The 14,023-nt window shown below is 42.4% G+C and overlaps 1 protein-coding gene across 1 annotated transcript in view; it reads right to left on the reverse strand.

The window, feature by feature from the left end:
* The window catches only part of pcsk2 (proprotein convertase subtilisin/kexin type 2), a 76,816-nt gene that overhangs the window by 18,184 nt on the left and 44,609 nt on the right, over positions 1 to 14,023 (reverse strand). Inside the window, exons 6-8 of the mRNA XM_068044298.1 lie at positions 12,906 to 12,982; positions 10,219 to 10,307; positions 5,558 to 5,733 (exon numbers count right to left, since the gene is read on the reverse strand). Of these exons, the coding sequence (XP_067900399.1) occupies positions 5,558 to 5,733; positions 10,219 to 10,307; positions 12,906 to 12,982 (342 nt within the window). The remainder of the gene's footprint in view (positions 1 to 5,557; positions 5,734 to 10,218; positions 10,308 to 12,905; positions 12,983 to 14,023) is intronic.

Below are 14,023 nucleotides of genomic sequence, written 5' to 3' on the forward strand. Positions count from 1 at the left end.
ACCAGATAATATGTTTTAGTAATGTTGATTGATATTGGTTGGGCAAATATTGGTTCGATTCAGGACTGGACCACCCCCCCTGTGATCCCCCTCTGCTCAGCTCCAAGACTGAACTTGGGTGTGACCTCCCCCTCTCTGAGTGAAAAGCTTACCAGCATTCACTGTCCAGGGTTGCATATAAAGCGTGGTCAATTGGGTGAGATACCAGTGGGAGACTAGGGTCCAAGGAACCATATTCCAAGAGGAGTCACCTCCTTCAAGAAAAAAATAGAAGAGGGAGGGGAAATGAATTGGATAAAGTCCCACCCTGTACTGCAATCACTAAACTGCATAGAATAGACATCAGAGACACAGGCTATTTGGCTCAGCCAGTCCATGCTGACACTTAGGTTCTCACCTTTCCTTATCTAACTCTCGTAACATCTCTCTATTCTCTTCTCCCTCATGTGTTTATCCAGCCTTCCCTTTAAATGCAACTAAAGGCCTCAACCACTCCCTGTGGTAGCGAGTTCCACATTCTCACCATTCTCTGGGTAGAGAGGTTTCTTCTGAATTCCCTATTTGATTTCTTGGTGACTATTTTATAATGATGGCCTCTAGTTTTGTTCCTCCCCACAAGTGGAAACACCCTCTCTGTGTCTACACTAACAACAACTTTCATCATTTTAAAGACCTCTATCAGGTCACTGCACCCACCCCCCACCCCCCCCACCAACCCCAGACTTCTCTTCCAAGAGTAAAGTGATGTTTGTGTGTCCATCCTCTCCTGATAGATATAACCTCGCACTTCTGGCTTCATCCCTGTAAATCTTGTTTTCCACCTCCTCCGGTGCCTCTATATCCCTTTAATAATAATTCATGAAACATTTCTGTTTCTCATCCTTGAGGACTCTGAGGGAGCTCTCTTATTAAAGGCACTTTGTGTTCTGGATTCAAAACCTTTATGAACTAGTCTGATTGTTCAGGCTTGGTAGCACCACCACTGGCAAAACAAGGAAACTTTCAACCCATCAGACACATCTAGAATGCACGAGTGAAAGGCCAGTGTTTTGATTCACCACAGGATCAAATCCCTGTTTATTGTTAACGTCGTAATATGAGATATACGAGCTAATCCTTTCACACACATCACAGCAGTGTGTGGACAGACATTGCTTTGAATGCTCAGTAGTTCTGGTTTATTTGCCAGGGCTAACAAACAAATGAAAAGGTTCCTCGTGGCTGCATTGTACTAACTGACTTGCATAAGCAAGACACTTCACTTTGCTATAAAGTAGATATTAAATCAAAATGTGGAGAACACAAGAACACAAGAAAAAGGAGCAGTAGACCATATGGCCCAGCAAGCCTGCTCCGCCATTTAACATGATTGTGGCTGACCTTAGGCTTCAAATCCACTTGCCCACTCCCCACATCCCTTGATTCCCTGAGAGACCAAAAATCTATCGATCCCAGCCTTAAATGTATTCAATGATGGAGCATCCACAACCCTCTGGGGTAGGGAATTCCAAAGATTCACAACCCTTTGAGTGAAGTAATTTCTCCTCATCTCAGTCCTGAATGATTGACCCCTTATCCTGAGACTGTGTCCCCGTGTTTTAGATTCCCCGACCTCCGGAAACAAGATTTACACATTTGCAATTTTTAATAATCCGAAAACATTGACTTCAGTTATTTGGATAGATTGGAGAAGCTGGGGCTGTTCCCCTTAGGGAAGAGAAGGTTAAGAGGAGATTTGATCGAGGTATTCAAAATCATGAGGGGTCTGGACAGAGTAGAGAGAGAAACTTTTCCCATTGGTGGAAGGGTTGAGAAGCATTGGACAGCACTTTCAAAGAGCCAGCACAGGCATGATGGGTCAAATGGCCTCCTTCTGTGTTATAAATTTCTATGGTTCTACGGTACTATCAGAGGGTTACTGTATTGGCTATGAGGGGAATCTGGGTGTTACCAGAGTTACTATCAGTTATTAGTGGAATCACAGTTCTTCCCAGCTCTAATTTGCTCCCTGCATACCCTCACCCCACCTTCGATTTTTCCTCTTACCCACCCTTTGCTTTCTACCATTCACCTGCTCACGGACAGCCTCCTGATTCTCACACAACAGCTGTTGGCATGAAATCACTAAAAAGATACTCTGCGACTGAGGACCCAAGCTTTATAAAGTAAATGCAATAACATTTGCCAACGTCACAGGATTGGGCCTCACATCGTTAGATGTCACATGGTCAGATGTCACATGATCAATGCTCCCGGAATTCCTCCAACCTGAGTCGGTAGCCCTAAGCTCTCCTCCTTCAGCTTCCTCTCCCTACAGCTGTGTGCCCCATCCTGCTATTGCTCCTCCATCTCTTTTCCTCCATCTTCTCCCGCTCCTCCTCCATGTCCTCCATCATTTCCTCCTCCTCCACCTCCGAACATAGTTTAATTTCTAGCAGGCTCCCAAGATTTTTTTTTTAATTCTTTCATGGGATGTGGGCATCGCAGGCCAGGCCAGCATTTATTGCCCATCCCTATTTGCCCGCGAACTGAGTGGCTTGCTAGGCCATTTCGAGGGCATGTAAGAGTCAACCACATTGCTGTGGATCTGGAGTCACATGTAGGCCAGACCAGGTAAGGACAGCAGATTTCCTTCCCTAAAGGACATTATTGAACCAGATGGGTTTTTACAACAATCGACAATGGTTTCATGGCCATCATTAGACTAGCTTTTAATTCCAGATTTATTAAGTGAATTCAAATACCACCTTCTGCTGTGGTGGGATTTGAGCCCATGTCCCCAGAGAAATACCAGGGTCTCTGGGTTACTAGTCCAGTGACAATACCAGTACGCCACCGCCTCCCCTAAAGATGACAAAAGTAGGTTGCCAGAGGCCCTTTTACCACTTGTCAATGGTGGAAAAGCAGATGTCAGCAGTTATATAAGTTTGAAAAAAGCGTAATGTTTCATCAAGTCAAATACCTAGCAAAAACATTCCGGCGATTCACCTGGGAGCAGTCAAGAAACCCTTTAAGTATCCCTGAAAATAGCGTCACGCCAACTTGTATCACTTATGGTCTGTGGGTGGACTGTGGAGCTGTCAGTAACAATGGTAATGGCAACTACATTGTTGTCTGGGGTCATTATAGGGTTGTGAATCTTTGAAATTCTCGACCCTAGAGGGCAATGGTTGCTCAGTCATTGAGTATATTCAAGTCAGATATTGACAGATTTTTGGGTACTAGGAGAATTCTTGGATATGGGGATTGTACGGGAAGGAGTAGCTCAGGTATAAAATCAGCCATGATCTTGTTGGATGGTGCAGCAAACTCCAGGGGCTGAATGTCCTCCTCCTGCTCCTATTTCCTCTGTTCTTAAACTAGTGCAGGACCCCAGTTTGCATTTTGATTTTCAGCTCCTGTTGGTTCTAGGCAGGAGGACTGGCTGCCTCTTTCGCAATCCACTCAGATCTCTGGCATAACTTTAGCACATTAGTCACGCCAAAAATCAGCTTGGTAAAGAAACGGAAATTTCCCAGTGTCTCAGAGCTGGAAGAATAAGACTAATCAGTGGGATATGTTTAGAATAAAAAAAATCAGTTTGATGCACATTGTGACCTGTTATCACCACACTCTTTCCATGATACAGATCACATTACGCCAACCGTATGAATGTTCCCTAATGTATCGCTCACATCTTACATTGAATTAATCAATATGTTTGTGGAAAGTGGTACAATCTGCAGTACACTGTAAATCCTCCCCTGCTGCTTTAACATTCAATCTGTCATCGACACAACCCGCTCCTCTCTACCTGTATATTTCCACCTCAGATGAGCAATAATATTTCATAGATTTACAGATAAAAGTATAAGCTGACACAAAAGTTCTAACTTCATTTATCTTTACTTCAGCTAAAAAATGACTGAGTGATAACTATAGAATCATGCCAGTGTTATGATAATTCCTGCTGGGGAAGCACACTGGGGTATGTTTTCAAGTTATCTAGTCTATCCCAGTTCAGATGGGCCCCATCTGTCCTCTCAGGTGGACAAAAAAGACCCCATGGCAGTATTTCAAGGAAGTGCAGGGATTTGTCCCCAGTGGGCCAATATTTATCCTCAACCAACATCACAAAAAAAACTGACTATTTGGTTGTTATCATATTGCTGTTTGTGGGAGCTTGCTGTGCACAAGTTGGCTGCCGCATTTCCACAGTGACAACACTTCAAAAGTACATCATTGGCTATAAAAGGCTTTGAGATGTCCTGAGGTCGTGAAAGGCTCTACATAAATGTACGTCTTTCTTTCATAAAGCATCCTTTAACCTTGTAAAATGCCCCAAGGTGTTTCATAGGTGCCGTTATCAAACACAAACCACATAGGGAGCTATCAGGACAAGTGACGAATAGCTTGGTCAAAGAGGTAGGTTTAAGGGGCATCTTAAAGGAGGAGAGAGAGGCGGAGAGGTTTAGTTTGGGAATTCTAGAGTTTAGGGTCTCAGCAGCTGAAGGCACGGCCGCCAATGGTGGAGTGATTAAAATTTGGGAATGTGCAAGAGGCCAGAATTGGAGGAGCACAGAGATCGCTGAGGGTTTTAGGACTGGAGGAGGTCATAGAGATAGGGAGGGAGAAAGGCCCCATTTATATTCCATTCGTTACGTAGTGAACAGCTGCAGATGTGAATAATCGTAAAAGATAAAATTCAGAAAATAAGATCTTGTATTTGCTCTATGGACACTGAATCCTATGTTTTTGAGTTGTGTCTGTTTTCCTTTACACAATAATTTTAGACTTTAACGATCAGTGGGAATAGTCCCATCTTTGAAAGGAAGATAAATCACATTAGCTAGTGTTGCTGCAGCCTGCAGAACAGAAGGGTTTTAATGGACTATTACATTTGTTGCTCAGATTGGCTGACTGACAATGATTACTGCCCGGTCACAGGCTGGAGCCGTTGGCAATTCCAAGACTGGCAAAAGTAATTCAGCGCTCAAAAGTTGAGGAGTTTTAGAGTATAACCCCCATAGTTAAAAGAAAATCCTGCAAATTTCAAATCTATTCTGAAACGCCATATAAATATTCTGTAAAATTATTGCATAGGATCAGCTGTAGGGTAATCTCTATTCTTATACAATTCACTAAACATACACCAAAACATTGCTTCAATCCACAATTTATGTGATATATAGCTATGTGTGGCAGATTTTGGCAAGTGAACTCCATTTGCTTCTGTGGCTGGCATAAAACTCAGCGCCGCATAAGTTTTGATCTTCCAGCAATATGCGATTTCCTTTACATTTTACTCTCCACTGTCATCTCGACAGCAACGTGACCTGTTAGGTTCAGCTTTGGTTAACTTTACTGTTTAATACAGAACCCCAAAACTAAAACATTTCAATCTAGCAAAAAAAGTACATACGATTTTCACCACAGGATCACAAAATCTTAAAATGCAAAAGGAGGCCATTCAGCCTGTCATATCTGTGCCAGCAATTGCCTTCCTCTTTCCCACACTAGTTTAACCGTGTTGCAACAATGACCTTTCCATAATTCCTCCAACACCCTCTGTTCTTACCTTATTAACACCATCAGCCATGGCCTGCAAGGTCAACTCACGAGGTCCATCCACTGTTTTACCATCATCAGTTGGTCCCCAGCTAGCACTGTAGATGTCTATAATCTGTGGCATGTGACTGATAGAAGAAGCTTCTATTATGTCAGTCATGAATGGCTGGTCCAGCATACGAATGCCTGTGAGATAATGAGAGGTCTTGTGAAAATCACCTTCAATTCATTTCTTAATGTATCAGTTAAAGTTCAATTGAAATAAAGCAGTTTTATTCCAATATGAATAGGGTATTTTTTCTAAGCATCCAATTATAATATGGACTGTACAGAGGGAGTCCAGAACCAGGGGTCACAGTCTAAGGATACGGGGTAAACCTTTCAGGACTGAGATGAGGAGAAATTTCTTCACCCAGAGAGCGGTGAGCCTGTGGAATTCGCTACCACAGAAAGCATTTGAGGCCAACACATTGTATGTTTTCAAGAAGGAGTTAGATATAGCTCTTGGGGTGAAAGGGATCAAAGGATAAGGGGGAAAAGCGGGAACAGGTTACTGAGTTGGATGATCAGCCATGATCATAATGAATGGTGGAGCAGGCTCGAAGGGCCGAATGGCCTACTCCTGCTCCTATTTTCTATGTTTCTATGATTTGGTATTCAGAGGGATTTGGGTGTCCTTGTAAACGAATCACAGAAAGTTAACATGCAGGTACTGCAAGCAATTAGGAAGGCAAATGGTACGTTAGCCTTTATAGCATGGGGGTTGGAGTATAAGAGTAAGGAAGTTTTATTGGAATTATATCGGACCTTGGCAAGACCACACCTGGAATATTGTGTCAGTTTCTGTCTCTTACACAAAGAAGGATACACTTGCCTTGGAGGTGGAGCAACAAAGGTTCACTAGATTCCTGGGATGAAAGGGCTGTGAGGAGAGATTGAGTAGAATGGGTCTATATTCTCTGGAGTTTAGAAGAATGAGAAGTGATCTCATTGAAACACATAAAATTCCTCAAGGGTTTGACAGGGTAGATGCTGAGAGACTGTTTCCCCCAGCTGGAGAGTCTAGAACACGGGGTCACAGTCTCGGGGTAAGGGGTCGGCCCATTTAGGACTGAGATGAGGAGAAATTTCTTCACTCAGAAGGTTGTGAATCTTTGGAATGCTTGACCCCAGATAGCTGTGGATGCTCAGTCATTGAATATATTCAAGACTGAGATTGTTTAGATTTTTGGACACTAAAGGAATTGAGGGATGTGGGGATAGGACAGGGAAGTGGAGTTGAGGCAGAAGATCATCCATGATCATATTGAATGGTGGACCAGGCTCGAGGGGCTGAATGGCCTACTCCTGCTCCTATTTCTTATGATCTTATACAGGAAATATCCAGTTTATTCTGAAGAATACCTGATAATTTGTAAGTTCTGAAGGAGAAACATTGATTTATGATGTTTAATTGCATAAATGGAATGAGTTGAATATTCCATTATCTGCCATTGTTATCTGCTTCACAGAACAGGTGTGGAGTAGTTTTATACAAAGTTAATTTATTTCCGTATTATTTATTTTTCAGGGACATTATTGAAATCCGATTTCAGTTCGTAATTCCCAATGTCACAATTGCCTGTAGACATGCACCTGTCTTGAAAAACTCTTAATTGGGAATTACACATTAAAGACGCAGGGCTACCTCACTCTCAAAAGCGATTGCAACCACCAATATGCCAGTGAGCTGGTCGGAATGTTGAGCCTTGTTATTTGAAACAAAAACAAAACAAAGATTTAAAAAGTTGCCATTTGTTATTCTGCGAAATGAATAGTCACAAATGGTGGGGTAGTTTTGACTTTGGATCAGAATGTAATGCAGGTGTTATCGGCTCCGTCTTCTGTTAATTAGCTCTCATGTTTGACTTTTTAAAATTTATTCATTCATGGGATATTGGTGTTGCTGGCAAAGCCAGTGTTTATTGCCAAACCCTAATTGCCCTTGAGAAGGTGGTGGTGAGCTGCCTTCTTGAACTGCTGCAGTCCATGTGGTGTAGGTACACCCACAGTGCTGTTAGGGAGGAAGTTCCAGGATTTTGATCCAGTGACAGTGAAGGAACGGCGATATAGTTCCAAGTCAGGATGGTCTGAAGGTAAGCATGCAGGTGCAACAGGCGGTAAAAAAGGCAAATGGTATGTTGGCCTTCATAGTGAGAGGATTCGAGTACAGGAGCAGGGATGTCTTGCTCAATTATACAGGACCTTGGTGAGGGCACAACTGGAATATTGTGTGTAGTTTTTGTTTCCTTATCTGAGGAAGGATGTTCTTGCTATAGAGGGAGTGCAGCAAAGGTTTACCAGACTGATTCCTGGGATGGTGGGACTGACGTATGAGGAGAGATTGAGTCAGTTAGGATTATATTTGCTGGAGTTCAGAAGAGTGAGGGGGGATCTCATAGAAACCTATAAAATTCTAACAGGACTTGACAGGGTAGATGCAGGAAGGATGTTCCCGATAGTGGGGGAGTCCAGAACCAGGGGTCATAGTCTAAGGATACAGGGTAAACCTTTCAGGACTGAGATGAGGAGAGATTTCTTCACCCAGAGAGTGGTGAGCCTGTGGAATTTGCTACCACAGAAAGCAGTTGAGGCCAAAACATTGTATGTTTTCAAGAAGGAGTTAGATATAGCTCTTGGGTCTAAAGGGATCAAAGGGCATGGGGCAAAAGCGGGAACAGGCTACTGAGTTGGACGATCAGCCATGATCATAATGAATGGCGGAGCAGGCTTGAAGGGCCGAATGGCCTACTCCTGCTCCTATTTTCTATGTTTCTATGTGTGTGACTTGGAGGGGAACTTGCAGGTGGTGGTGTTCCTAAACACTAGCTGCCCTTGTCCTTCTCGGTGGTAGGGGTCGCGGCTATGGCAGATGCAGTCAAAGGAGCCTCGGTGAGTTACTGCAGCCAATCTTGTAGATGGCACACATTGCTGACACTGTACACCAGTGGTGAAAGTAGTGAATGGATGAGGTGCCAATCAAGCGGGCTTCTTTGTCCTGGATGGTGTTGAGCTCCTGAGTGTTTTTGGAGCGGCACTCATCCAGTGGAGTGTATTCCATCACACTCCTGACTTGTGCCTTGTAGATGGTGGGCAGGCGTGGGGAAATCTGGAAGTGAGTTACACAATGCAGAATTCCCAGCCTTTGATCTGCTCTTGTAGTACTTATATGACTGATTTTTCTTTTAGATCATACTATACAATGGAAAGGAAAATGAGGAGAGGTGTGTAGTAGAGGCACCAAGTCAATATTGTACAGTTCACTCTACCATCCAGAATCAAAATGACCCCTCTGCTGATTCTTGACTGCTGAAGATCTATTTTTTTTAAACAAAATATTCATTACAGAAGACTTAGTAGCTGAAGCCCAATGCTGGTCACCTAGTGCCCGTCAGTGTGTGAACTGAATCTAGGAAGATTAATAGCACCAGTGGCACTTGATGTATATGAAGGGAAGGTCGATCTTCCATAAAAACTGAATTATGAGGACAGAAAGCAGCTGTATGAATAACGATCCAAGGGGAAATCTCTGCATTTGGAATGGACGACCAACGTTACACCCTTGTTCAAAAAAGGATGTGAAGATAAGCCCTGCAACTACAGGCCAGTCAGTTTAACGTCGGTGATGGGGAAGCTTCTAGAAACAATAATTTGGGCCAAAACTGATAGTCACTTGGACAAATGTGGGTTAATTGGTGAAAGCCAGCATGGATGTGTGAAGGGCAAATCATGTTTAACTAACTTGCTGGAGTTTTTGATGAAGTAACAGAGAAGGTTGACCAGGGTGATGCTGTTGATGTGGTGTACATGGACTTTCAAAAAGTATTTGATAAACTGATAAAGAAAAGACTTGTGAGCAAAGTTATAGCTCATGGAATAAAAGGACAGTAGCAATTTGGATACAAAATTGGCTGCGTGACAGGAAACAGAATAGTGGTTAATGGATGCTTTTCAGACTGGAGCAAGGTTTGTAGTGGAGTTCCCCAAGGGTCGGTGTTGCTGCTCCTGATATATATTAATGACCTAGACTTTGGTGTACAGGGCACCATTTCAAAATTCAACAAAGCAATTACTATCCCCATGTACCCATCATTCAAAATCAGTCTTCCATTATGTCATGTACCTGGGAGATCATGAGAGAAATCTGATCTCACAGTAGCTCAGGAGGCTTGATTGGGCGGAGTGTTCAACCACACCAATAACAAGTATACCACTGCCTTTCAGCATAATTTTTGCCGATTATTATTGAGTATTGAAAACTCACTGTATCACAAATTAATTTTCATTTATGTTTTAGTTCAAAGAGCCATCTAATCGTAGACAAATATTATTAACTTAAATAAACAGCAAACGGAACATGAACTTCAATTAGTATAATATTGACAACAAGATGCATTCCTTTGGCAATTTCAATGTAGAAAAACGTCCCATGGGGTTTCACAGAGGTGTAATCAGACAAAAAATAAATGAACATGCTGTCTTTAAGCAATGATCTTTTCTAAAAAATGATGTTATTTTTCTCCTGATTACTTAATTTTGCTTTGCATGCATATAATGTAATAGGCATTTCTGCTACTCCCTTGTTTCATTCCTATTGCTGGTCTTTAACCTATTTTTAAAGATGTGTCATACCTGCCACTCTTGAGGAGTAAGCCACTCCCACACCACATATGTTGTTATTGGCAGCAGCAGATACTTCACCAGCGCACCTTGTTCCATGGCTGCAGAAGAAGGTTCCATAATCATTATACAAAAAATATCACTCTATAATTATTTTTATTCATTCAGGGATGTGGGCATAATTTATTGCCCATCACTAATTGCCCATGAGGAGGTGGTGAGCTCAGGGGCTTGTGGGGTCATTTCAAAGTCAACCACATTGCTGTGGATCTGGAGACACATGTAGGCCAGACCAGGTAAGGATGGCAGATTTCCTTTCGTAAAGGACGTTCATGCAGCAGGTGAGTTTTTACAACAATTTGGTCGTTTCATGGTCACCACTAAGGCATTTTATTCCAGATTTATTTCATTAACTGAAGTTAAATTCCCCCCACCGGCTGGTGTGGTTGGGATTTAAACAGTCTCCAAATCATTAGTCCGGGCCTCTGGATTCGTTCTCTAATCATATAACCACTATGCTACCATTCCCGAGTATCTGCAATGCCATTGTTTTGCAAACAAATACGTGGATAACTTTTGTTTTGTTTTGGAAGAAAACTTTATTTTAGAAAAGTCTTCAACAATTCCCTTCCTTTAAGGAAGTTGTAGATGAAATGTTTGAATGGATTCCGTATTCAGCACCACACTGATAAGCTCACTCAGGGTTGCATTTTCGTATAAAAGCAAACTACTGCAGATGCTGGAAATCTGAAAGAAAAACAGAAAGTGCTGGAAATACTCAGCAGGTTGGGCAGCATCTGTGGAAAGAGAAATGGGTTGGGCTGGTGGCGGGGGAGTAAAATGGATTGGAAGACTCAGGGGGGCCCTTCCCGACCCACCCATGCCTCTGCCACCATTTTACGTGGCGCGGTGGCAAGAAACAGCCACTTAAGGGCCTCTGCCCACCGCCACAGGGATTTTCCAGTTGGGTGGCCGAGACCTCAGAAAAGCTGCCTGATAAAAGTTGGCAGCTTTCTGACGGCCTGGGGTGGGGAGGGGGGGGTGCCTTCCTGATCGGACACCCTGTCCACTGAGGGCCGCCCCCGATGCCTGAACCACCCCCAACGCCCAACACTCCCCTCCCCACTCCCCAATCAACTCCCCTCTTGCCTTGCCGGGACCCAGCCGATCACCCTCAGCAAGGCCCCAAAAACCTACCCGTTCTCCGGGGCTCCCCGACATCTTTCGTCTTCAGCTGGAATGGAGTCCCAGCAGTGGCCACCACTCCCGGCCCGCTGATTGACCAACAGCTCAATTAGGTGGGACTTCCTGCTTCAATGAGGTGGGGGAAGTCTCGCCTAAGACCGATTAAGGGCCTGGGGACCATAAAGTCTGGTCTGGATCCCCAGCCCCAGTGGAGGCGGGACCGCCACTGACTTTTCGGTCAGAGGACGGTTTTCCTCCGGCCACCGTCAAATTCTGGCCAATGTTTCAGGTCCATGACCTTTCATCAGAACTGGTCAGAAAGGTCACAAACCTGAAACATTAACTCTCCTTCTCTCTCCACAGATGCTGCCAGACCTTCTGAGTATTTCCAGCACTTCCTGTTTTTATTTGCATTTTCATATGTTTTGTGAATAGTGGGTTAAAAGTACACTTTTTGTGGCAAATAAGCTACAAACAAGGCAACTTTGCATTTTGTTTCTATTTTGTTCATTAAATCTGAAAGCCCCGACCCCTTATCCTGAGACTGTGACCCCGTGGTCTGGACTCTCCATCTAGGGGAAGCAGACCTGATAGTTACAATCTATCAGTTCTGATATCATTTATTGTCATAAATTCTCCTAAAGTTAAATGAAAATTTTGATAATTATGTACCGTGTGTAGTTTTTGTATATTACTGCTAAACCTTTCCTACAGGCAATAACCCAAGACTATACTATTCAATTGTCAGTATTTTATAAGGGATCTTTATTATTATTTATGTTTTGAAGTGAAAAAAATACAAGGGTAACTATTGTAATCAAAGTGATACAGTACTATCATTTGTAGACATTTCATCACATCAAAATACATCCAATCACTTCACTTAATAAATTGCCTTTAACGGCTAATACCTGTTGTAATGTCAGGATTATCTGACAGAATTATGTTTTTTTAAAGTGTTACGGTTTTAAATCTACTCAATTATTTCCTTTCTGGGGAAGTGGTGATTATTTTTAAATACATGAAAGGTCTTTTAGCAAAGTTTTCAAACTTATCTCTGAAACACAAATCTAGCAAACAATTCGCAGCTGTAACATTCTGGAAAACAGTGCAATCAGGGACATTTTCTGGTGTGTTAGAATGCTTGTTTCAGTGCAGTAATTTAAAGACAAGATGATAGATCAAATAGACTCAGACATTTTCAATGTAAATAGACTAGCAAGAATTCTGAAAAAGGAAAAAGCATTTAGGCCTTGAACGCTAAAAGAAATATATATTTTACTGCAGATAAACACTATAGCAGAAAGTGCTTTTAAATGATTTGGATGGAATGCATGTTTTAAACAATCAATACCAAACATAACCCTTCGCTCACTGATCTCCACTATCACTGAGTAGCCCTGATTGCCTAGCATATTTATAATTTAGCAAGACACTATACACTCCATCATTCAACCAGACTGCTAAATGTTTCTTGGCACCACTACAAGATGACCAAATTGTGTCTAAATTACCTGTTAAACCAATCATCCGTGTAGCGGGGATATGGGTATGGATCATTGCTGCTGAAATCAAAGCTGGCTTCTGCATTCTGTAAAAGATATGTATATAAAATTTAAACTTATAAAAATGAAATGAATTGACTTAAAAATAATTGAATATTATGACCGTTTTTAAATGAGTAGGTATCTTTTCTTTATAAAAGGGCCCTTCACTTGGAAATGAAATAGGGCAAAACTGAACATTTTGCATCAAATTTTCATACAGATTTTATTTGCAGGGGGAGCAACGCACAACTATCAGTTGTCACATTTTTACACATATGTAATATGATAGTCCCAAAAAGTGCAGACAACCAGGAGGCAATTTGCGCTGGTCGCAACATCCTGTTGGACACTCTATTACCTGGCATCGAAGTATAAGGTATTAAGCTCAAGGAAACAGTTAATGTACTGTGAGCAAAGGGTTAATCAAACTGTCTTGAAGTCATAGAGTCATAGAGTCATTTACGGCACAGAAAGAGGTCATTTGGCCCATCGAGTCCATGCTGAAGTCTAGTGACGAAAGGTCATCAACCTGAAACGTTGACTCTCTTTCTCTCTCCACGGATGCTATTTGACCTGCTGAGTGTTTCCAGCATTTTCTGTTTTTAATTCCAGTTTCCAGCAATGTTTTGATGATGTCCTGAAATCTACTATTCATTTCTCTTTGTATTGTAGCAATGTTAACCTTTAGCTTTTGCTTGTTAAACAGGGAAGCATAAGTCAATTTAAAGTAATGGCCACTCAGCTGTTGTAGATCAACGTTGTTGCCGCAGGATGTATTTGAAAGGCAACAAAATTTATATAGCGCCTTTAACGTAGTAAAACATCACAGACACTTCACAGAAGCGATGACCAAACAAAACGTTACACTGAGCCACAATTGGAGATATTAGGACAGGTAACCAGAAGTTTGGTCAAAGAGGTCGGTTTTAAGGAATGTCTGAAAGGAAGAGAGAGCGGCGGAGAGGTTTAGGGATGGAATTCCAGAACCAAAGGCCCAGGCAAGTGAAGGCACGGACACCAATGGTACATCAATTAAAATCAGGAATGCTCAAGAGGCCAGAATTGGAGGAGTGCACCTATCTCGG

This window comes from Heterodontus francisci, chromosome 13, assembly GCF_036365525.1.
Source record: "Heterodontus francisci isolate sHetFra1 chromosome 13, sHetFra1.hap1, whole genome shotgun sequence".
NCBI lineage: Eukaryota > Metazoa > Chordata > Chondrichthyes > Heterodontiformes > Heterodontidae > Heterodontus > Heterodontus francisci.